Source organism: Mercenaria mercenaria, chromosome 14, assembly GCF_021730395.1.
Source record: "Mercenaria mercenaria strain notata chromosome 14, MADL_Memer_1, whole genome shotgun sequence".
Taxonomy (NCBI): domain Eukaryota; kingdom Metazoa; phylum Mollusca; class Bivalvia; order Venerida; family Veneridae; genus Mercenaria; species Mercenaria mercenaria.
This window is the reverse complement of record NC_069374.1, coordinates 69780292-69806394: the sequence shown is the minus strand read 5'-3', so window position 1 is coordinate 69806394 and position 26103 is coordinate 69780292. Positions and strand designations below refer to the sequence as shown.

The window sequence follows — 26103 nt, the reverse complement described above, 5'->3', positions numbered from 1 at the left end:
AATAAATGAAGTTCAAACAAATATCAAAACAAAAACGATTATCAATTATTTTTATGTAGATACAGAAAGGCCAGTTTATGAAAAACTTAAATGATTATAACTTTTCAATTTTCCAGTAAATGTTAAAACTATATTCAAGAGCACTAGACAGAATATATATTAGAATAGTGTTGCCTTTCCCTTATAACTGTTTATACAAAATGAACAATTATAGAAGTTTAAACAATATCACCATTGCAAATTGTACTCATGGACACGTCTTTTCTAGCGGATGTCTTTGTGCATCCCATGTTATAAATATAAGACAAGAAAATATAAATACAAGAACTTTATGCATGTAGTACCTTCATTAGACTTCCAGGTGTTTGGTTTTATTCAGATATGCGTTTTCAAATATGTAAATCTGTAAGTATTTATTTTAAAACTCGTTAATTTAAACAATTTTTATGATTATAATGTTATCGCCAATAATGTTTAAACTATGAGGGACGGTCATCAAATTCTAGAAAAAAAACTAACTTTGTAAATATTAGATTTCATAAAACAATTTAATAGAACAATCAAAAAATAAAAAATTGATTAACGTTTTTAGTTTTTTGCTTTAAAAGTATGTGTGGACACATCTTTTACAGCTGCTCGGCGCGGTTACGACGTTACTTTTAAATATCAAAAATATCATGCAATATCTTTTTCAACGTGGCGCGGAAAACAGAACGCGTATTAATCCTTTATTGACTGAGAAATTGTATACAATTTATATGATCAATACAAATAAACAAATACTCTTTCTGTTCAGGAATATCAGCATCTATCTGATGAACGAGCATGCTGGCACTAAAGTCTTTCAATATCTGAGATAAATGTGACAACTAATGCCATTCTATATCAATACTCGGATATTATTATTAAAGTGGTCCTTTCTCACTACCATATAATGAGGTCAAAGGTCAAATTATTGCATTCAGAAATAACCTATGCCGCTGTACAGTCGCATTTTCATTTAACCCCACATTTGTTTTACAGGTTGGGTCGCAACGCCTGTATGTATTTTATTATTAATAGAAAAATATATGTATAGTAGTCGCAACTTGACCGCGATGGTTGACCTTAGGCTGATTATTCATATCGATTATTTCATTATAGAAATCAAGGGTGCTTAGGGTAGCTGTATAATTATACTTATATGGAATTAGTTTGTATATAGTGCAGTTTCAAAGTATATATACTTACATTTGATCAGTTAAAACTTTCCAATACACTTATTTATATTTACACATTTATATTTCCTTTTTCTCGTGCAGCTCATGTTTTACGAACACTCCTTTTCAATAAAAGGTTGTGCCTCATTATGTTTTATAATACAAAGGTCAACCATCTGGGTCAAGTTGCGTCCACTATATCTAGAACATTTCTCTTATGTTTATAATCTGACTACATATCTGGAAAAAGTGACCTCCAGTGGCAATGTTTGTTAATGTTTGACAGCTATGCTTATCCTTATATATGGGCTAACTGTAGAAACAATTAAGGTATTGTCGTATCTAAGGGTCCTTTCAAGGTCACAGAAAGATCAAAGATCAAAACTGAACTTTAAAAAAAATTACTGATAGCAAAATGATGCGTGAATATATATTATATTTATAAAATGACTGCACTTTAATTACTGTTATTGTTAGATAGACTGATCTTTAATGTATCTTGATAACTTTCGTGAAAATGCAGTAGCGGATCCAGCAGCTATCGTGACCCTTGGCATTGTAGACTAGAGTGCCTCTTCATCGTTTGCAGATCTCCACTTAAAAGAATAACCCGGTGGATTTAATTTTACCTGAGCATAAAGTGCTGGGGGTGAGCTGATGTGATCGCTCACCGTTCGGCGTCCGTCCGTCGTCCGTACTTTGATGAAACTTCACAGATATGTTAAAAAAGTATTCAAAGAATTTTACTGTATGCAGATATCTGGTTGTCATGGAAACCAAACGGAAAATCTTTACAAATCTTCTTGTCCAAACCCACAGGTCACAGGGCTTTGATATTTGGTATGTAGCATTATATAGTTGTCCTCTCCAAAGATTATTCAAATTACCCCCCTAGGGTCAAATATGACCCGCCCCGGTGTTGCATTTCCCGCTGGTTCTTTACCATAATTGTTCAAATTTTGTCCCTGGGGTGAAAATTGGCCCTGCACCGTGAGGGGGGGGGGGAAGGAAGGGAGGGCAAGTTTTACATAGACTTATATAAGAAAAAAAAATCTTTTTGTCTGAAAGTTCAAGGCTGAAGTCTTTGATATTTGGTATGTAGCATTGACTAGTGGTCCTTTACCAAGATTTTTCAAGTGATGCCCCTGAAATGAAAAGAGGCTCCACCCAGGGGTCCCAAATTTTACATAGACATATAGGAAACAATTTTAAAAATTTTCTTGCCTAAAACTGCAGGGCCTAGGCTTTTGATATTTGGTGTGTTGCATTGCCCGTTGGTTCTTTACCATAACTGTTCAAATTATGTCCCTGGGGTGAAAAGAGGCCCTGCACCGGGAGGGGGGGGGGTGGGCAAGTTTTACATAGACTTATATAGGAAAAAAAGTCTTCTTGTCTGAAAGTTCAAGGCTGAAGTCTTTGATATTTGGTATTTAGTAGTGATGGGCCGACAATCGGCGACAATCGAATAATCGTCGGCGTTGCATTCATGAACGCGATCGCCGACTTCACTTTTCCCTGACCGATTAATTACTTGGCACCCTAAACGGATAATTTGGTTGTTTCTAACCATTTTCTTTCTGGTATTTACGGTTCTTTGGGACAATTACGCCAAGGGAAACTACTCTACGTAAAAATAGCTTCCTCCAAATCTCGAAAGAAATTGAGATCACCTGTGGTCACCCATATTTTGGAAGGTATATGGCTTTTACAAAATCAAGCCGGGAAAACTATCAACCTAAACTCTTGACATTAGTATGGCAGTATGCATAGAATGCCGAAAAACTTAGGCAAGCATATTAGCAAAGTTATTTCCAATTTTTGATTTTGTGGGATTGAAATCATTCCAGATGTTAACTAAGAATTAGATCTAATAAATCGTTAATACTTTTTTGCTCCAAATAATTTTAATTTGATAACACAATATCACTAGATAGGTCCCTGTTGAAATTAAGACGAGTACCTGATTTGAAGTTTACTATCTTCACAAATATTTTACTTTTATGCTGTTAACTTACCCGTGTTTATGGATACAATAGAAATAGAATATTTGATGTCTGTGTGGTTCATTTCTTAAGTAATGACATAAAACATACTCTGTGAGGTGAACTTATAGATATGCAACTAGACTAACCGATTATCCGATTATATCCGATTAATCGAATCGGTTGGCTTGTCCGATTATGCCGATTAATCGATTGGCAAATCTAATCGATTTGCCTATCACTAGTATTTAGCATTGCCTAGTGGTTCTCTAACAAATTGTTCAATCATACCACTGGGGTGAAAAGTGGCCCGTTCCGGGGTCACTTTCATATGAGTTATATAGGAAAAAGTACTTCAAAATTATCTGATAATATTTCCGAGACGAATTATAATTACCTGGTGTCCCCAAGTAATTAGAGGCCAGCTGACCTACTTTTTTCTGTTTTTTTAAGAAACAGCCTTGAAATTTGGATGACATTTACAGTTTTGCACACCGATCTAAACAGCATAGAAATTTGGACCACGTCAATAACGTTCAATAAAGATTTCAATACTCATCTTTAATGTTCTTGGCCCTGACCTACCGACCGACTTTCTTCCTTCGCTAATGCAAAAGGATTTCGGCCACATGTATAATGTTTGATACAGATTTCACTACTCATTTTGAATAGTCTTAATCATGACCTACTGACCTACCGTTTCGTTTTTGAAGTTTCAGTATAAAAATTTAGACCACCCGTAAAATTTGATATTCAGATTTCAATACTCATCTTGAATAGTCTAAACCGTGACCTTCTGAGGTACTTTCTTGGTTTTGAAGATACAGCATGGAAATTTGAACAACATGTAGACCGTTTGATACAGATTTCAATACCCATCTTAAATAATATTAACCCTGACCTACTGAGCTACTTTCTTGTTTTTGAAGATACAGCAAAGAGATTTGGACCTCCTGTATAATTTTTAACAGATTTCAAACCTTCTCACATAGTTTGTTTGTTTGTTTCTTTTCTTTTTTTTTTTTTTTTTTTTTGTTTGGTTCTGTTTTTCCTTTTTCTTCTTCATTTAGCAAGGAAATTTGTTCAAGCAAGCAATTAAACTCAGGTGAGCGATATAGGGTCACCATGGCCCTGTTGTTCCTTAAACTTCATTAACTATCGAAAGACATATTGTATACCGTTATAGACCTAGAATAAAGCATGTACAAAACAGGTCATGTGTTTTTAATCGAGTTCAAACACTATCAGTTTTATTTAATTGGCCAAAGTTAGATCTATGCAAAATATTTTCCTCACACTTGCTAGAATAGGTGGTAGTCCGACTAACTTGCAACGGGCTTCTGGTCTACTTATAAAAGTAAAACAGTAGAGGTATTGTTTTCTGTATTTTCATCAACTTGATTTATAAATGTTTGTATTAGCGTCCGGCTAGCTCCGTTGGTAGCACGAGACAATTTTAGGGTGAGGGCCGTAGGTTCGAGTCCCATGTTGAGCGTTGATTCAATTTTCTAAAGACAAACTTTGTTTGTGCTCATTGGGATTTATGACAAAATAAATCGGTGCAATATTATTAACTTGCCATTCTGCAGGACATTCTTATTTGTACCTAGGAAATATTGATATGTATAAGGATTCCGTCTGTTTATAAATTGTATAATTGAATGGAAGTATGTTTTTTTACAAAAGCTTGTCAATATTTTTCCATACACTGAAGACTGAATTTCGTATCGGGTGCGTGATATAATTCAGTGTGTGTTGTTGCATTATTTTGTTTCTATTTAGTTCAGTATTGTCAATCCTTTTCAGGCTATTGAACATATCTATGATATTTATATAATATTTATACGTGTAGATGCGTATGTAATAAAAAAGGTTAATATCTTTGCATCGGGAAATATGCACTCGTTCTTCAGCGGAAGAATATTGCGCTCCTAAAGTCGCGCAATATTTCAGCTGAAGAACTCGTGCATATGTCCCGATACAAAGCTAATAACCTATAATTATACACGGCTACTAAACCCTAGCGCCACCACCAAAAAGTGGTGATAAGGAAAAGAGCTATCTACATTTCCGCGGTTCAGCTATTATCAGTTTCTAAATCTAAAAGTTTACATTCTGTCTTTATTTTATTGATAAAATTTATCTGAAAATTTGGAGAATGTAGTGCCGTGTAAGAGCACTTATACTACAGGGTGACAGTAATTTCATTAAAATGTAATAATAAAATCTGTAAAAAGATCAAAATTGTGGTGTCGAAAGCTTATCTTCCGATTCGCACAATTGTACATTTCGATATCTGTCTGTAGTCGAACTATATTTTGATGCATAGACACACTTTAAGAACATTATCGCGCACGCAAATGGTCGAAATATGTATGATACTTAAACAGGCAAGCATTAGCAGTAATGAAATATTCCTTAAAGGAAATATGCCAGTATTTTATAAAAGTGCTGGCGCTATCGCATCAGTGATGGCGCTATACAGTAGTGGTGGCGCTATGACTATGTTATGCGTTTTCTGTTCAATTGCGGCAACCAGTTTACACGTCAACCTTAATTAAGGTCTGGAAAATTTGAACAGTTTTATTTCTCGACCAAAAAATCTCCACTCAATAAAAACACACAGAAAAGACAACAGTTCGCAGCTAAGCATTTCCGAAATAAAAGTGTCCACAACATAATATTTTCTAAGGCCATTTTCCCCGAGCAATGTATCGTTATACCAGCTGAACTCTGACTGCATTGGAATCATTTTATTACATCTAGAAACAAAGAACCATACACGTATCATAAGCATGTGGGATTTTCCTGGCCGCGACACTGAAATGACAGTAACTCAATTTTTACCTTTTCTTCTTCAAATATTTCAAGAACATCGATTAATACTTAAATGGTTTTCTTTTTGTTAAATAGAAAGGAATCAATTGACTTATCTGCCTTATTAATGACATACTCTTCACGTGCACCAAATTATTAAATACAATTACATTTTGTATATCGCGCAAGATGTATATTTCCTAATAAACGCGTATTTTGCAAATTACTTGCTTAGATCTTCAAGCATCTCTCAACAGGACAAAAAACATTCTTGCACATCTGCCCAACTGATGTCCAGCTGACATTAAATTTGTTTTTATCAAACTTTGTTGGCATTTTACTATCGCTTAATGCCAAATGTAATATACTGGTGGAAAGGCCGTTACTTTAGCTTTACCATGACAGCCTGGTCATAAAACTGGTTTCTTTGTAGAAGTCGTTGTTGTCATGACGTGAATCATGAGCCCAGTTAACAGATTTGTTCAGCTTACCTTACATACATTGATATTTAATATGGAACAGTACATTCCACGTGCGGTCATACTGTTAGTCAACATTATTGCTAATGAACAAATTAATAAATCTTGCATTTAACGATACTAAGACTTGTTTATATGGGTAATATGCCGCAAATATATGCTGTTCGTTACGTATAAGCGTAGCATTTTAACACGGAGTGTTTGGTTTACTTTCCATAATTTCACTCATTTGTAGAACTATATTGTGCAAGATTTATACGAGGATTGTTCAAATATGAATGCATCTAGAACGTTATCTCGATCAATAATGCTAAAATCACAAGGAAATTAAGATTATTGGGTTGGTAAACATGTTAGCTTTACATTGATACCACACCCATTAAAATCCGTTCACTTAAGCTGTGTCTATCGCTCGCTAAACATTACCTACTCGTGTATACTAATACAAAAATGTTTGAAAGAAGGTCAGCGTACGCTGTTGAAATACGGTCCTATATTAAGAATCGTTGTATTCTTGGCATAGGGTGTAAATACATTTTTGATGAAATATGTTCTGTTTATGGGCATAATGAAATGTCTTTTTCGACAGTTATTCGTTGGTTAAAGAAATTCAAATGTGGGTTAGTTTCAACAGAACATGCACCACATGGCCGTCGGCCGAAAACAGCAGCGTCTGCCAAGATGGTTGCTACAGTGAAAGAAATAGTTGCTACTGATGCAAGATACAACGCTACGCAAATAGCTAGTATGGTTGCATCTCATTAGGAGCAGCTCATACAATTCTTAAAGGTTATTTGAAAATGAGAAAGATCTGTGCTAGATGGATTCCCCATCTGTTGACAGATGAGCAGAAAAAGGCACGCGTGCAATGCGCAAAATTGTTGCTTAAACAGTTTCCAAATTACAATGCACGGTCTTCTGCAAATGTCGTCACTGGTGACGAGACATGGATTCACTTTTTTGAGCCCAAATGAAAGATTCAGAACAAAATATGGGCAACAAAGTCTGGCAAAAGACCATGCATTGCAAAGCGGACCATGACTGTCAAGAAGGTAATGTATGCCATATTCTTCACAACTCAGGGTCCTGCCATTCAGGTTGCTGTACCTAAAGGCAAATCCGTAAATACGAAGTTTTACAAGACTAAAAGTTCTTCGAAAACTGAAGAAATATTTCAAAAATCGAAGACCCGCAACTGCTTTGGCCATGTCAGATTGCTACATGACAATGCGTCATCGCACATGGCGTCTATTGTACAAGACTTTCTGAAGCAGGAAAAGGTTGTTGTGCTCCCTCACCCTCGCCTGACCTTGCCCCGTGTGACTTCTTTTTGTTCCCAAGGCTCAAAAATTACCTTTCTGGTCGAAAATTTGTGAAGCGCAAACACCTCGGTTCTGCAATATTCCAGTGTCTTCATAGTATAACTAGAAAAGACTATAAAAATGCCTTTAAGGATTAGGTTAGAAGACTGAAACTTTGCATATCTATTGGAGGTGAATACTTCGAGGGGACCAAATAAAATTTTCATTGAACTCTATCAAGGATACATTTTTATATGCTTTGATGCATTCATATTTGAACAATCCTCGTATACCCTAATAAACGCATTTTCCAAGTTACTTGCAGAAATATTCAAGCATACCTCAATAGGACAAAAGATTCTTGGACATTGGTCCAACTGACATTTAATTCGTTTTTATCAATTTTTGTTGTCGTTTTACTATCGCTTGTCTGTATTCAAATGCCCAATAATATATACTGGTGGAAAGGTCGTCACTTTAGGTTCACAATGACATCCTGTTCATCAGACTGGTTCGTTTGTAGAAGTCGTAGGGGCTTGTTGTCATGACGCGAATGAGAAGCCCAGTTAACAGATGTTTTCGGATTACCTTACAAACATTGATATTTAATATGGAAAAGTACATTCCACGTGCGGTCATACAGTTAGTCAACATTATTGTTAATGAACAATTCAATAAATCCTGCATTTAACGATACTATGACTTGTTTATACGAGTAATATGCCACTAAGATATGCTGTTCGTTACGTATAAGCGTAGCATTTTAACACAGGGTGTTTGGTTTACTTTCCATAATTTCATTCATTTGTAGAACTATACTGCGAAAGATCTATATTCCCTAATAAACGCGTATTTTGCAAGTTACTTGCTAAGATCTTCAAGCATATCTCAATGAGACAAAAGATTCTTGGACACCCTTCCAACTGATGTCCAACTGACATTTAATTCGTTTTTATCAAAATTTTTTGGCGTCTTACTATTTCTTGTCTGTATTCAAATGCCAAATGTAATATACTGGTGGAACGGTCGTCACTTAAGGTTCAAAATGACACCCTGGTCATAAGACTGATTCGTTTGTAGAAGTCATAGGGGCTTGTTGTCATGACGCGAATCATGAGCCCAGTTAACAGATTTTTTCGGATTACCTTACATACATTGATATTTTATATGGAACAGTACATTCCATGAAGTCATACTCAGTTTGTTAGTCAACATTATTGCTAAAGAACAAATTAATAAATCTTGTATTTAACGATACTATGACTTGTTTATACGGGTAATATGCCGCTAAGTTATGCTGTTCGTTACGTATAAGCGTAGCATTTTAACACGGGGTGTTTGGTTTACTTTCCATAATTTCACTCATTTGTAGAACTTCATGTAAGTGTCACATCCTCCATTTCGCTAATATTTTCAACTACTTCTCCATATTCAATGTCATGATTAGAATCGTCTTATATCTTAAAGTGTTTCTTGATTTGATAGTGACGGACTTGTCAAAAGGTTTGTTATATTTAGAATGTGATTTCCAGTTTAATGACCTATGATTTTGATCGGTGAACAAATTAAGCTCTTTTTAAGTGACGATATTTTGGAGGAGTATGTCTACTTCTAGAACTTGCCTTCAGTAGGATGATTGTGTTAATTTGAATTAATCCATTCGTAGAAAAAAAAGGCTTGGCAAGATATTTTTCTTCTTTAAAGATGTTAGGAGTGGTCTATTTTCCCCTTTCGCTTGCAACGGATAAACAGTGTCTGTATAATACTTGAATATATAAAAGTTTTATAATGAGATTAAAATATTAGTCATTCAATAATTATTCACATACATGTTTCACTTAATTCTAAAATAACTTTAAGACATTAAATTCAAAAATGTAAATGATAATCCCTGTAATTATACCTAATTTGTCATAAATAAAACTACTTATTTGTAGTCAGACGTTCTAACGCTAACCGTCCGCCGCAGCGCCACCACTACTGTATAGCGTCATCACTGATGCGAAAGCGCCACCACTTTTAAGAATGTTTGTGTATTTCTTTTACGGGAAATTTTATTTATACTAATGTATGTCTGTGTGTGGATCATACATACGAGTATTTAGACTATTTGCATGAGCGATAATGTTCATACAATGTGTCTAGGCATCAAAATTCAGGAATGCATATAGATGTAAAAATATAAAAACGTCGGAATCAGGAGAAAAGCTCTTTATAGCTCTTTATACCACAATTTACATAATATCTTAACGAAATTACAGTCAACATATTGTAAAAAAAAAATGGTCTTTCACGGCACTACATTCCCCGATTTTTGATATAAGTTATATCAATGAAAATGTAACGTAAAATATAAATGCTACCCACCTACCGGTGATAGCTGCACCACTGAAATGTCGATAGCTCTTTTCCTTATCACCACTTTTTGGTGGTGGCGCTAGGGTTTAGTAGCCGTGTTATAGACTTTTTGAATTTTCCATAATTTCAGTTCAATACATATACGCGACGTTATTTGTTTTATTACTCAGTTTTGTTATCATTCGTGAATACATTTAATAGAAAAATGGAAAGCTTATAATAAAAACGAAGCAAAATATCGCAAATATGAATGTGCATATTTAACACTTGGCCTCTTGCTGTGACTTACTATGTATTTGAGAAGGTGAAGACAAACGCCCTCGCCCCCGCCTCCATCACACCGCCTCTGCAAGTTTCATAAGTTTTATAACGTTAATTCTGAATATCGTTGTCGAGCAGTAACAAAGAATGCCGTCAGAGGCAATTTCTAAGCCTCTTTCTCGGATATAAAGGCACACTAGTACTGTATATTATACTTAATGGCAAAGTGATTATGATTTATTTTTAATTTACTTATCTAGTTATGTTCTATGCATATAAAATAGTCTGTTTCGTTTAACATAGTTACTAGAGGAGTTCAGATGAATTATTTTGGCCGCCCCTCATATAAAATTGATTACAAAAAAAAACTCCACTTACCTTCAACTGGAAAGCTGGAACTTAACCATATCCATATCAATATCCATAGAATCCACACCTTTAAATGAGTAATATTTTGCATCAGTTATCTTCATAAATTCAAAATATCTAACTAGGTCGTCTGCATTAAACTTTAAATGAGTCATTGTTTGCATCAGTTATTTTCATAAATTCAAAATATCTAACTAGGTCGTCTGCATTAAACTTTAAATGAGTCATTGTTTGCATCAGTTATTTTCATAAATTCAAAATATCTAACTAGGTCGTCTGCATTAAACTTTAAATGAGTCATTGTTTGCATCAGTTATTTTCATAAATTCAAAATATCTAACTAGGTCGTCTGCATTAAACTTTAAATGAGTCATTTTTTGCATCAGTTATTTTCATAAATTCAAAATATCTAACTAGGTCATCTGCATTAAACTGTAAATGAGTCATATTTTGTATCAGTTATTTTCATAAATTCAAAATAACTAACTAGGTCGTCTGCATTAAACTTTAAATGAGTCATATTTTGCATCAGTTATTTTTACAAATTCAAAATATCTAACTATGTCGTCTGCATTAAACTTTAAATGAGTCATATTTTGCATCAGTTGTTTTCATTAATTCAAAATATCTAACTAGACCGTCTGCACTAAACTAAAAACACTATAATTTGAATATGTCCGATGCTGCGGTAGGCAGACACTACTTTCGATTTTATTCATTACATGATGACATATACGGCCAAACTGAAGAACTGATTATATAGAGGTATACATGTAGTATATTCAATGATGAATCCTTGCATTTGCATATTTTTAAGACTTCATAGTTTCCATATATATTCTCCTAGTTAATATCTTTAAAATAAAAACAAAAATGGCTGTTTCACAAAGTTCGGAGCGTACATTTATTATTCAAATCATTTTTTCTTTAATACTTAATACCTAATACGACAAAGGGAAGGTAATCAAAATTTCTAACTCCGCATTTTTCAATTGATTCATTGTTATTTTATTTCGTTCAAAATGATTGTACTACATATGGGTAGACTCAATGAAAGCGAGACTGCCATCATTTACTCTCTTTTTTATTAATATAATGACGTTTAAAAATTCGTGCATGCATACGTGTATGTTTAGAATGTCAAATGTTAACTTAAGGTATTAGATTCCTAACAGTAGTGTTTAAAAATGGCATTCGTTTGGTATATCCATAAAGTTGGCATTGTTTTATACTGTGTTGTATATTTCAAACAACTTTTACCATGCCGTTTTTCATACATTTTGTATAATTTATGATATTTCCTCAAGTTCAAGTAGAGACTAATTTCAGGTACCCATCATAACGATCTATGACACGTGGAAGTATCCATAGGAGACAACAATTGACGCGCATTGTAAATACCAATGATGATTGAAAGTTATTAGTTGTCAGAACAGAAGAAACTGTACCAGTAAATATGATAAATTATTAATGAAATTTACCGTCTTAATATTCGTATTAGGCAGCTTTAGTTAATAGGGCAGGTATTGATAAAGTTATAGTCAAAACATATTGCATTGCATTGAGGAATTGTTACTGTTAGTAAGAGATCTCAAAAATGACAGTTGTTCCAATGACAAAGGAAAAAATGAACATGAGAAGACATAAATGATAATGTAGTTTTATTTTATGTTTTATAATTATTTATCAATAGTTTGACGTTTCTTTTATCAAAGTTACTGAAATAATAAACAATAAATCTGTAAACGTTTGGACAGTGGCCGCCACTTTGAAATTAGTATAACATTCAAGATAATAATATGTTGAAGGTCAAAATGATACAGTCCTTAATCTTAATGTAAATGCAAATATTTAAATGACATTCTCATATTTAATTGTAGTTAGCATAAATTTCCCTTTGATATCATATATGTCAATGTGGCAAAAAGGGTCGCCGTTTAGAGTATATTGATAAGATTCATCTGCTGTAACCACTTTTTATCTGTAGTCTAATTTTCTTAACAGTTTTGCCATAACAATTTTGCTAGGTTTATGTGTCACAAAGCTCCTCGTAAGTTGAACTATTGTCAAATATAGCTTATTCCCCTTTAAGATCTTTGTCTTTTGATTTCATTATCACTTTTATACCATCATGTGACACAGTTTTGTTAAGAGTAATTAGTCACTTAAGATCTAAATGTGACAGCATGGACCACGTTGGAAATAAGTTTTTGCATGTAAATGCCGAAGTTTTACGGGCAATCCAGTGCATTATCTACTAATTGAAATTATATATACTGGAACAAGTATTACAACTATCTAGATGTAATATCTATATCATTTACGTTGTTTTATGTTGTTTCAGTCACTAGATTATCAAAACAAGAATAACATCCTGTGATAAATTATAATCATTATTATATGATAGATGACATTATTATTACAATTGTGATATCTGTGAAATACTGTGATTATTTATTATGCCATGTAAGTTGTATTTACATTATTATAAGCAAAAATTGCCGATCTTAATAAAAGGTAATATATGTATTTAAGTACACGCGATATGTTTTGTTTGGCATAAGTTATTCACGTGTTATTAGGCCGGTTGTATTTAGTAGAAATAATGATAATGTTAGAACCTAAAACTTATTCCAACATAGAGTTTTATTGACGATTTATTATTCAGGAAAAAAAGTCCAGTAACTGTTTATGAAGTTCTAGCTGTATTTTTATTATTACGTACCCCACCCATCTGCAGTAACATAGTGAATATATATTTTTGTTTCAATTTTTTCCGTCTTCTTTTTTAGTCTGAAGTACACCGTTTTTGTGTTTAACCCCTTTTAACTTTAATGACGACGAATTTTGTTTATAATGTATAAATTTGGTTCTGAATTTCGACACAGACGGAAAATACTTAACGTAGCCTACCAGTACTTGCTACAAATCTTACACTATAATTTTCTGTTATTCGAAACTAACATTATGTTATAATATACCAGTAGTAGAACAATACAACATATGGTCCACAATAACTGTCACAATTCATATTAGATATTACTTCAGAATTCCAGAAACAATATCTAAAAATTTGCTTTGAAATTTTGAGGACATTTTTCTTTGTTTAATTTCCTTACATAAATAGTTTCTCCAATAAAAAATTTATATTAGACTGTTCAATCCTAAAAGTTAAAAAAAAAAACTATATCCCCGAGTGATAAATAACATAGACTTTGCACGGAAGAAATAGTTTTAATTATACATTATTGTAATGACCTCCCTTCACATTACCATATACAAACCCTTTATATTACCATATTCCAACCTTTTATATTACCATATACTAAATCTTACTTTCCTTAAGTTTACGTACCGCTCTGTAAATCCACTTCATTCTGTTAGATTTCAACAGTTTTCTTGTTTTCACAAACACTTATATCTATCACTTCTATTATACAATTAAACCACTAATGATTACATAAGATGGCATATATAAAATTAAGGAAGTAAAGAAGTGTAAATACGATTCTTTACAAATAAAACCAACAACCATGCAATAACTACAGATTTAAAAATTTATTCAAATTGTTGTAAAGCAAGATAAACATATGGTATAGAAATAGTTATTGTTAAGCTATTGACAAAAATCGGGAAGACGGTCTCACTTAACGCAGAGATAAACACATCGAACTACTAGTTTTTAATTACTACAAACAATGCTAGAATTTGATACTGTGAGATGAGCAACATGTACCAAAACATCATATATAAGCAGAATCTAGAAATAAGAAAACTGTAATGCAAAATATCTCAACGGTGCCAGAACACGGCCATTATAATCACCTTTTGATGTTTACAATGCTAAGTTAGTTCCCTGTACAAATTATTTTATGGAAAAATATTAAAATACGGTTTGTAATCCCTAAATCGATAGCATTCAGTCGCGTAGATTTACCTGCTACCTAACTATAATATGCAATAACATAACCGGGCTGGTTTGGATCCATGCTGATCGCTAAAAGCACTATGTTGGTTTTCTCATGGCGGGGCTCATATCATTAAACTTTTGGTCAAGTTGAAAAATGTTAATCACTTAAGAAAAAAAGAGAAGGGGGAGAAGGGAAAAATATTTGACCGATTCCATCTATTTTAATACTAAATAAAGGATTTCTTATGGTTAACTACGATATGCTAGGAACTGAAAACAAACGAGAACATTTCAGATTGTGCTTTTCTAACTTGTTTTTACTAATGCATTTTTTTTCTAATGTTATTTTATTATTAAGAAAAACTTTGAAGTGTTCAAATATTGGAATTGTTTTCCTGTATTTCATTCTAAACATAAAAAGATTGCAAAGAATCATAATAAAGTTGACAACTTCATTATTTCTTTTGTTGTCGAATATACAGAAACTTATATCTTTGTAACTTAAACAATAGTGTAAGCCTTTAGACTTTAAAAAAAAAGCTGATAAACTGCGACCATACATTTTGTACATGTGGATATTCCCAATTTAAATGTTCAACAGTTTCTATATTCATGGACGGTTGATGGTACTAATTTACATGTTAAGAGATATTTATTGATTGGTGGTAAACCCCTTAAGACTCTGTTTTGGAAATTGCCTAATAGTGTAGCGATTGTTGTTGAATATGGAATCTTCTATAGCTGTTTCCAAGTTAAACTGTCATGTAAAAACGTTTTGTTCAATTTATATTCAGATTTACTAGTCTTTATCTTTTTTATTCTTTATCTGTGTATTATTTAAAAACAGATTTAGTTTCTAACAGCTCTTTATCATTTGTGATAATGATTTTCTAGAGTTATATCAAAAGTTCTTAGTTGACTTTATTTTTATCATATATAGGGATGCTTTTTATCAGTTTAAAGTAATTAAGAAAGTTTTGTTCTTGTAATCGATGCAGAGATACAAAGTCTTCTTTCTCTGAATCTGTAATATGTATTTGTTCTAAAATTGAACAATTGCTAACAATAATTTATGCCTTTTTAATACCAGCATTTCCAGAAAATAGTTTCTCTTTCTACTTTTATTTCAGAGTTATTGCAGATGATATCATGGCTGGTTTTTTTTCTGAATCGAGACTATATTCCGTCTTTATTTTGAAACATGAAGTTAGGATATTCCATGGAAAGTGTTACCTTTGTTTTATTCTCAATGTCGTTCGACGACATGTTGCGTTCACAAATTATTTCGGTCCCCATTTTAAGTAATATTCAAATGTCATAAAATCATTTCCAAATACCAGTGTTTTCATCTGCAATAAGTCATGGTTCGGTCGCTATCTCTCAATTTGAGTCAAACGAACAAACTTTCACTTATGCTAATAAAACACCAAAATTTAAAAATTTGACATATACTATAGTATTTGATTTATATACACAAGGTGTCAATATACATTACATGCAGTCAGTAAAACACATCTTTATAAATCGGTAAGATATGACACAGAAGAAATCAACACATCCAATTGCATGATCCCGGTTCTTAGTTTAATATGTCACCTTTCTTCGACTGTGTTTGCTTCCACTATTGGTCCGTCGCCGCCGCTGAATTTCCATGCTCTATAACGTTCACGTAATCAGTAGTGCCACCACCTGCTGAAAGTAAGCAAAAAGGGCGGTTTTGCCTTTTGACTTGGTTGTCTTTTTTCGTTGTTTTCACTGACAAATAAACATGCAAACATTTAAAGTGTATGATATAATTATTACCAACACTATTGTGTACAAAGCGGCAAAAGTTGCATTAGATTAGAACATGCTGACTTCCAACGGTGTGAGAATTCATAAGATACGATGTCCTGTTGAAACGTATTTTATGATCAATTACATCATCAGAAACAGGGTAAAAATAATATTAGGTAGACGCATAAATAGCAACTACTAGTAGTGGTTTGCAACTTCAGCAATAGAAACAAAAATACAAATGTAACAAGTAAAAGACTGCACGCCTTGACAAATAGGAGTATTGCAGCTTTTCAAGTTTTGCCCGGATTTGTCGGTAACATAAAATATTCATTACTCACTTTATAAGAATATTACTGTGCAATATCGTTTAGAAGTCATATTATGATTCGAATCTAATATGGTTTTTATTTCATTTCGTTCCCATTTGTTTTATTTTTTCTTGTTCAGTTAATTGCTTTATAATACAAATGTATATAAAGTTACAGTGGGATGTATCTTTTTATAATTACCAATCCTTTGTTCCAGTGTGTCGTACGCTCCATCTGATACTGATCCATTCCCTGTAAATCGATACTTAAGTGTTACACACATATGACGTTTATATCCTAACTGATATGTGTACTAAATGAAATAAATGTTCTGATATGCAAACATATTTTCTTTCGGCCAATCGTCAATTTGTCTTGTCCTTTATCAGTAATTTCTTTTCAATATTGTTATTATATGGTATGCCCAATAAAACATGTTTCAAATGTGTTAAATGTACAAACCTATCACAAAAGGAACATTGCAATATCATAAAATTACAACATGTTCAGTACATCAATTTAGTATTACCTGCCTCAGTATCATGTTTGATTAAGTATATGCTAGAATGTGTGAAATAAGCATACCGGATGTTTGCGCAGGTACTCCGTCATTTATCTGAGAATTAACTTGCAAATTTTCAAAGTATACTGGCGTTTGTTGTTGTATGTTTCGTTGCCTGTAATTAAGATAAATCGATTAAACTAAAAAGATTTGAAACCGTCTCTGACCAAAGATAATAGATCATATCCAGGCCGTTATTGAGTTTAGGTGTAAAAGGTTAAAAAGAGACTTTATAATAGAAAACATACAAATGCCATAAAAAGAAAGAAATTGAAATATTTAACTTGTAACCATCTATGCATCTTTTTTTAACTTGTAACCATCTATGCATCTTTTAACCATCTAACTATCTTTTAATCATTTATGTACACAATCCAATCGATAACTAGAATTGCATAGCCTTGCATCAGAGTTCCAAATTCTTTTTCATGATTTAAAGCTACTACTTACCTGTGGCAAAATCCTTTTCTTCTTAAAAGTATTACCAGAAGAGCGGTAAGTGCGACAAGTACGATTCCTGAAACTGGAACCACAATTGCAACTAGGTCAAGAGACATGGAATGATCGGAGATTATATATAAACAAGTTCCACTTTTACGATCACACGAAGAAGCTGCACATTTTTCTTGACAAAGATTTTGGCAATCGTCACCATAGAAACCAGGCACACATGTATTACATTCTATATCTGAGAGACAGTTTTCACAATGCATGCTGTTCAGACAGCATTTATTGCCTGAAAAGTTGTTCTTACATCCTGCGAGACAGTTTCCACTGACTCTGTCGCAAACGTCATAATGACAATTAAGCGGGCATCTATACTGACATGTAATTCCATAAAATCCGATCTTACATTTGTCACATATATTTCCAAAGTAATTTCCTTTACATTTAAAGCAATATCCTGAAATGTTGCCACACTTACCACTGTCACAATTGTGTGGGCATATCTCGCTACATTTCGGACCGTATTGACCTGTTACGCACTCATCGCATTTAGGTCCATTATAATTTGCTTTACAACACTTTCCATTTTGTCTATTACAAACACTACCTTTGCAATGATAAGGACACGTTTTATTACATATGTCACCATACTTTCCATCTGTACATTCAGTGCAGGTTTGACCTGTGAAATTGTCACTCTCACACCCAAACGAACAATAGCCTGACTGTCTGTCACATGAATTGTTTTTGCAATTCAATGGACATGCAATTTCACAAAAATTGCCATATTTACCCGTGACGCAGTCTGAACACCGGTCTCCGGTAAAATGCTTTTTACAGAGACACTGTCCTGTCTCCTGTTCGCATCTTCCTTGTGTGCAACCTTCGGAACATTTCTGTTGACAGTCATACCCATACATTCCCTTTACACATATTGTACAATTTCTATACGATATACAGTCGCGACACTGTGCGTTACATTTATAAGTACAGTTATTTAACAATAAACCGTGGGGACTGTCATATTCATGACCGTTATAGCGTCCTACTGCACACGTGCTACAATCATGCGATGAAGAACATTCTTCACACATGGAAGGACAAGTATGTGGACAATTACTTGTGTTTGCTGTATTGTAAAATCCAGGCTGACACTCGGTACAAACATTGAAATCACTACATGATTTACATCTAGCTAAACATTCCTTCGTGCACGTTGTTCCATTTCCTATTAAAAAGTCGTCATGACATTTTGTACAATTACTTGCATTATTCTTGTCGCATGCTTTACAGTTGCTGGCACATTTGATGTAACATCTGGCTCCTCTGTAGCCATCAATGCATCCTTTGGTGCAAGTGTTCGCATAGTGAGACAACTTACTGCACAGTCTATCTTTGCAACATGCGCAGTCAATCTTGCAATTCAATTCTAAAACAGTAAATTTAGTTAAACAGAAATTATACAATATGTATTTTTTTGTATTTGTGAAGGCAATTCATATAAGTAGGTTTACACAAATTAGTTCGCATATATATAAATTTATATCAGAAGTGAAATAATAATAGATATGAATTTTCAATTGTTTGATTATTTCATCTTAATGAGTATCAGTAATATTGTATTAAAAATGTGTAATAATATAATTACTATTAAAATGTGCAATTACTGTAAAGTTTAAAGTATTACACTGTAAAAAGTACCTGATAGCGTATACTGCATTACTATGACATACAATATGGCCTGTAATATAAAAGAACACACTAAATGTTTTGGAGAAACTTCCCGACATCCTGTAAAATCGAACAATAAACGTATAAAGAATTTGATGTCGAGCTGAATAATATTTTGTATACAAATCATAAAGAAATATCTAAGGTTACGATACATTTTTATTTGTTTGTTTGTTTGTTTGTTTTGGGTTTAACGCCGTTTTTCAACAGTACTTCAGTTATGTAACGGTAGGAAGTTAACCAGTGGTCCTGGATTTTGTACCAGTACAAACCTGTTCTCTGCAAGTAACTACCAACTTCACCACATGGACGAATGATTTCAGACACAATGTCTTTCATAAAATCGTCACGGAGAACATATGCTCCGCCCAGGGCTCGAACTCAGGACCCGGCGATCCGTAGATCTGCGCTCTCCCTCTTGAGCTACATTTTTAAAGTTAATAAAAAGCCAATTTACAACAAACACGATGCTTCTCATCCTTTCAGCAAATGTAGGAGAAAAGTTTATGAATGTTTAAGTACAATGGGTAACTTGTAAATACAAATAAACACGGGAAACAAGTTTATGAAAAGAAATTTTACATGACAAAAGATAAGAGTTACACATGATTGTGGTTTTATTATTTTGATGCATACTGTGAAATCATACTAATTTTCGTGGATTTCACGGTTGAGTCAAACCACAAAATTTAATCCCGACGAAGAAGTAAAATTATCATTCATTTATGTTCAAAAGTTGAAATCCACGAAATTCAATTCACATTCCCAAGAAATTGCTGTTTTGACCAAAAATCAAGAAATATAATGATTTCATAGTATCCGCATTCACATGTCGATATCAACTTACGAAAAAAATTTAGATGTCATTAAGATGCATATCTAACTACTAACTTTCAGTGAAAGTGGATTCTATCTGACCGTTTTGGTATCAAAATGGACTTGAAAGCTATATTTTCTATCAAAATAACGGAAAAAAAATTATATCGCATGAACAAACAATCGTCATATCAAGTATCAAAGTCATCGTTTAAGAGAGATAACATAACCAAAAGACATGTTTAAGGATCGATTTAGCAGAATACGTTTAAATGCACCAAACGTTTGTTAATGCAAATCAAATATAAAGACAAACCTGTCGTAGGAGTAAGAGAGGACCACTGTGGACTAAGACCGCTCATCAGAGTTTTTACAATTCAACCAGGTATATCAGAAATACACATGGGTCACAAAGGCAAACATTTCCTTCCATAAATTTGAAATAATAGTGTCAATTTCAAATAAATTCATACAGGAAAAAAATCAGCATGATCTTTCTTCAACAAATAGAACTGATTTCAAAAATATAAGTAAATTGTGATGCATGTCTCTAAAAAAACCTGTAAATTCGAAAAGTGGTTACGGGGTAGATGATTTTTAAAATAATTTTCAATTTCTAGATCTTGTGGCCGTATTTTGACAAATAATCTTTGTTGACAGGCATTTTAGGTGTACTTCAGTGGGTTTCGTTTTGAGGAGGATGCGTTTTTGGTGCGTGGCATTCCCTGTTTGATATTTGTCTTTGTTTTTTTTTCTGTTTAGTACGACTGTTTTCTTCTTTTGACTGTGACGGCCTTGCATTTTTATGTATTGGAATATAAAATACCTTATGGGCAAGTTTGACAAGGCACATATGTGCTAAGTTGTTTTATGATTAAGTAAGAAGTTTCCCATTAGAAAATTGGCCATAATTTTACTTTAATTATTTTTGAACTGTCTAGTTAGAATATCAACCACTAAATATTTCTAAAACTATTTCATAATACGCCAAACATATTTTTCTTATTTTTTTTATTTTGCTTATTTGTTCTACGTTATCTATATGTCAAAGGTTATTTAAGCATTTCTGACATATCCATGCAAACACTATTGTAAGGGCGCTGCGTTTCTATAACGAGGTCTTCCCTTTAGTATATTTTCCCCTTAATCTTTTTGTTTTCATTTCTCAAGCGTAGAATGAATGAATGAGTTCGGTTGTACGGCGAATCGACACAAAAAAGACATACATGTATAATGCCGAATAAAATTTATATTGATACCATTAATTGTAATGCATATCTACAACAAAGTTAAAAAGTATATACATATATAGTGTTGAAAATACCAGTTGAAAACATGATAATATTGAAAAAAATGTGAATAAAAACTATAATATGGTTCAAATTTTATGACAAAAGCCTATCTGTTTCAAAAAATGTAAATTTTGTCCACAGAAATTTGCTCAAACAATTGTTTAACGATTGAACATCATAGTATGTATTGCGCTGCGGAGCGAAGTCCACACATTCGATTAAAATACGTTTATTAGTAAGCGGTGATTGACATGGTACACATTCTGGTTGATTTGAATTGTTTAGAAGATAAGAATGAATTAAACTTGTATGACCTATTCGACAACGAAAAGGAACAATTTCTTCCATGCGAACAGATCTGTGCCCTTGGTGCCATTCACCTAAGGTAGGTTTTATATCATGAAGTTTATAGAACGAAGCATTGTTCCACGATGACTGCCACCTAGTTAAAATGGACTTGTTTATATTCGGCTTAAAATTAGTATATGGTAATTTCAAATGAGATCGTTGTAATGAAAGCGAATTCTTTACTGCGATATCAGCATCCTCATTTCCATAAATACCAACATGACTTGGAATCCAACAAAATATGATGGATTTCTAAATGATAGTTCATGAACCATTAGAAGGATATTTTGAATTAAAGGATTTTCCATGTTCCGATTGTAAATTGATTGTAATACTGAAAGTGAGTCGGGACAGATAATAAAACTTTCTTCATTATATTTTGAAACACAAATTAGGGCCAAATCAATAGCTTTTGCCTCAGCTGAAAATATTGTGGCGCTATTTGACAAACGTAACCTTCACTGATGGAGGTGGCTGACGACAGCACAGCCAACCGTTAAGTCATCTTTGAAACCATCTGGGTAAATTGGGAAATGATCTTTGTAAGTCGACTTGATTTCATTATTTTTGGACTTTAATATTTCAGGGTTTATTTCAGACTTTCTGAAGGCAGTTTTTATATCAAAAAGAACTGTAGGAGAATTCAGAGTCCATGTTGGCGTACCCGGAACTGAATTTTCTTTTATATCAACAAATTCAAAGTCTGTTTCCATCATAGAAGTGTTGATCCGAAAGTCAAAAGTTTTAAGTTGTTTTGGTTTCCTCTCATATGAATCAAAGTACTTAGGTTTAAATATGACTTTATTAGCAGAATTGGATTTATTGGCAGCCACTCTCGGAGCATATTGCAATGATAATTTGTCACGTTGGGTGTAAAGAGAGGGTTCGTTTGCTTCATAAGCTCTATAAAGTCTTAACCTTGCGATTGGCACGCCAATCAGTATTTGAAATTACCTTTAAAAGATTCAATGATTTCAAACATTTGGCTTTAAAGTATTTTATATGAGGCAAAAAGAAGGTTTTTTTTATCAAATATAACACCAATAAATTTTGCTTCGTCATCAACGGGTATTTTGTACCATTTAGGAAAAGCTCAGGATCACAATGTGGTTTCCGTAACTGACAAAAGTGTGCACACTGAGTTTTCGATTTCGAAAATTTAAAACCATTTTCCATTCAACTGTACGCATATTTTTTGAACGATAGCATATCGAAACGTCATCGACATATAATGAGCAGTCTGTCCCTGGTAACGAACATTTCACGATATTATAAAGTTTGATGCTGCTAGAAAGTGTAGCAGATAAAAAATAACATTGTGGAACTCCCTTTTCCTTCTCAAAAGAGTCAGAAAGGGTAAAACCAACACGTACTTTAAAATTGCGATCAAATGAAAAATGTGATATAAAAGTTAGAAGACGACCTCTTAAACCTAAGTCTTGAAGGTCATTCATAATACCATATTTCCATGTAGTGTTATATACTTTTTCTTAACCGAAAAAAACTGACAGGAGATGCTCTTTTTTTAAAAATGCATCACGAATAAATTTTTCCAGTGGAACAAGATGATCAGTTGTGCTGCGCTGCTTCCGAAAACCGCTTTGAAAGTTTCTTATTATGCCTTGAGATCCAAGATAACAAACAAGTCTAAAATTTATGTTATGTTCTAGAGTTTTACGTAAACAACTAGTAAGTGCAATCGGTCTATAATTACTGGAGTTTGTGTCATGTAATACTGTAAATTCCCAGGAGGTCTAATTATTCTTGCGGTAAATGTTTTAAAAGTTGATAATGAATTTTGTCTGGACCAGCTGCAGTATCAAAACAAAACATTTGGAGTAATGCAGTCTCTTTTGGATTAGTATGCAACAAGTCATATTTGTATTTACATATTAATTGATCTATAATTCAATTATGTTGTAACAGACACTTTAAGATCAGGAAATATAAAAAAAAAATGTTAGGAAAACTGATTAATTTGTAAAGGGAATATGCAACATTTGAGCACATGTCCTGTTAGAAAGAGCTTGATGGAGCATTATAACTTACAAGGTAATATAAAATTGAAAAAATACTAGCCACCTGAATACTATCCATGTTATGACGGGGTATTTATATGGGCATTACCACATATGGTTGGTTAATCTATTTATAACATTCAAGATGATAATATGTTGAAGGTAGGAATATGATACGAACTATAATCTTAATGTAAACGTGAATACATTGAATTACAGTCTCATATTTAATTGTATTTAGCATAAATTTCCCTTTGATACCATATGAGCCGTGCTATGAGAAAACCAACATAGTGGCTTTGCGACCAGCATGGACCCAGGTCAGCCTGCGCATCCGCGCAGCCTGGTCAGGATCCATGCTGTTCGCTAACGGTTTCTATGATTGCAATAGCGGATGCGCAGGCTGGTCTGGATCCATGCTGGTCGAAAAGCCACTATGTTGGTTTTCTCATGGCGCGGCTCATATATGTTGGATGTATTTTTACGGATATAGCAACAATGTCAATGCGGCAAAAAGCGTCGCCGTTTCAGTATATTGATAAGATTCATATCATCTGCTGTAACTATTTTATTTGCAGTCTGATTTTCATAACAATTTTGACATGTTTATGTGTCATAAAGCTCCTCGTAAATTGAGCTATTGTCGAATATTGCTTATTCCCCTTTAAGCAAAAATTGCCGATCTTAATAAAAAGTAATATATGTATTAAGGTACACGCGATATATTTGCTCGACTTTAGATATTCACGTGTTATTAGGCCGGTTGTATTTAGTAGAAATAATGATAATGTCAGACCTAAAACTTTTTCCAACATATTTGAGTTTTGTTGACAATTTACTGTCTTTAGTTATTTCTGCGATTCAGAAAAAGAGACATGTAACTGTTTATGATGTTCTAGCAATATTTATGTTATCACGTATCCCACCCATCTGCAGTAACATAGTGAATACATTTTTGTTTTACGATTTTTCCTGTCCTGTTTTTGACTCTGAAGTACACCTTTTTGGTGTTCAGCCCCTTTTAACTTCAATGACGACGAATTTGGTTTTGTAGTATAATGTATAAGTTTGGTAAGAAATTCCTTGTTCTGAATTTTGACACAGACGGTAAAATACTTTACGTAGCCTACCAGTACTTGCTAGAAATCTAACAATATAATTTTCTGTTATTTGAAACTAACATTATGTTGTAAAAAACAGTAGTAGAACAATAAAGCAAATGGTCCACAATAACGGCCACAATTCGTGTTAAATGTTACTTCAGAACTCCAGAAACAATATCTCAAAAATTTGCCATGATATTTTTGAGAACATTTTTCTATGTTTAATTTCCTTACATACACTTATTCTACAATAAAAAGTTTATATTGGATTAGTTCAACCCTAAAAGTTAAAAACCCAACCTATTCCGTATGGTCATTCTTCTAATCAACAAACATAGACCTTGAAAGGATGAAATATTTTCAATTATTCATGCTTGTAATGCCCTCTCTATATATTACAATTTATTATTAAATTGATTTTTTTGTTGATTGCGACTGGTTTAAACACGTTCACATGCTCTATGATAAATTATCATATTGACTGGTGGGCGGGGCCTAAAGTACATATTGACCGCACCGAAAACCGTCACGTGCGAAATCGCTTAGGTACGAATAATTTGACGTCAAACGTAGACAACAATGGTTTGACGTCAAGACAATACGACGTCGTACACAATTTACTACGAAAAAGTACCAAAGGTTGCATATATTTGAATTTAATTTCTATACTTATCATTTGGCTGGATTTAATAATAAAACAATTGTTGCCTTTTAGGTTCGGTCGATATGTGGATTTATCGACCTGATAAAAGCGATATCAACCTCAGGCTGTTCTCCCGGTCGATATTCGCTTTTATCAGGTCGATAAATCCGCATATCGACCTCACTAAATGGCAATAATTGTATAACATCAAATCTTACTTTCCCTAAGTTTACGTACCGCTCTGTAAATCCACTTCATTTTATTAGATTTCAACAATTTTCTTGTTTTCACAAACACTTATATCTATCACTTCTATTACACAACTAAACAAGTAATGATTATATAAGATGGCATATATAAACTCAAGGAAGTATAGAAGT

General features: G+C 33.2%; 2 protein-coding genes across 2 annotated transcripts in view; both read right to left on the bottom strand.

The window, feature by feature from the left end:
• LOC123527679 (cell death abnormality protein 1-like) overlaps positions 1-15942 on the bottom strand; it is a 17977-nt gene extending 2035 nt beyond the window's left edge. The window contains exons 1-2 of the mRNA XM_053522698.1: positions 15910-15942; positions 10776-10833 (exon numbers count right to left, since the gene is read on the bottom strand). Coding sequence (XP_053378673.1) covers positions 10776-10833; positions 15910-15942 — 91 coding nt within the window. The remainder of the gene's footprint in view (positions 1-10775; positions 10834-15909) is intronic.
• LOC123527680 (multiple epidermal growth factor-like domains protein 10) lies at positions 14306-26103 on the bottom strand. Its single transcript, XM_053523826.1, has 6 exons — positions 25961-26103; positions 19474-19513; positions 17776-19201; positions 17349-17440; positions 16965-17015; positions 14306-16368 (listed from the first exon to the last, which is right to left on the bottom strand). The coding sequence occupies exons 1-6, from the start codon at positions 25979-25981 to the stop codon at positions 16298-16300; spliced, it is 1701 nt and encodes a 566-aa protein (XP_053379801.1). The 5' UTR covers positions 25982-26103; the 3' UTR covers positions 14306-16297.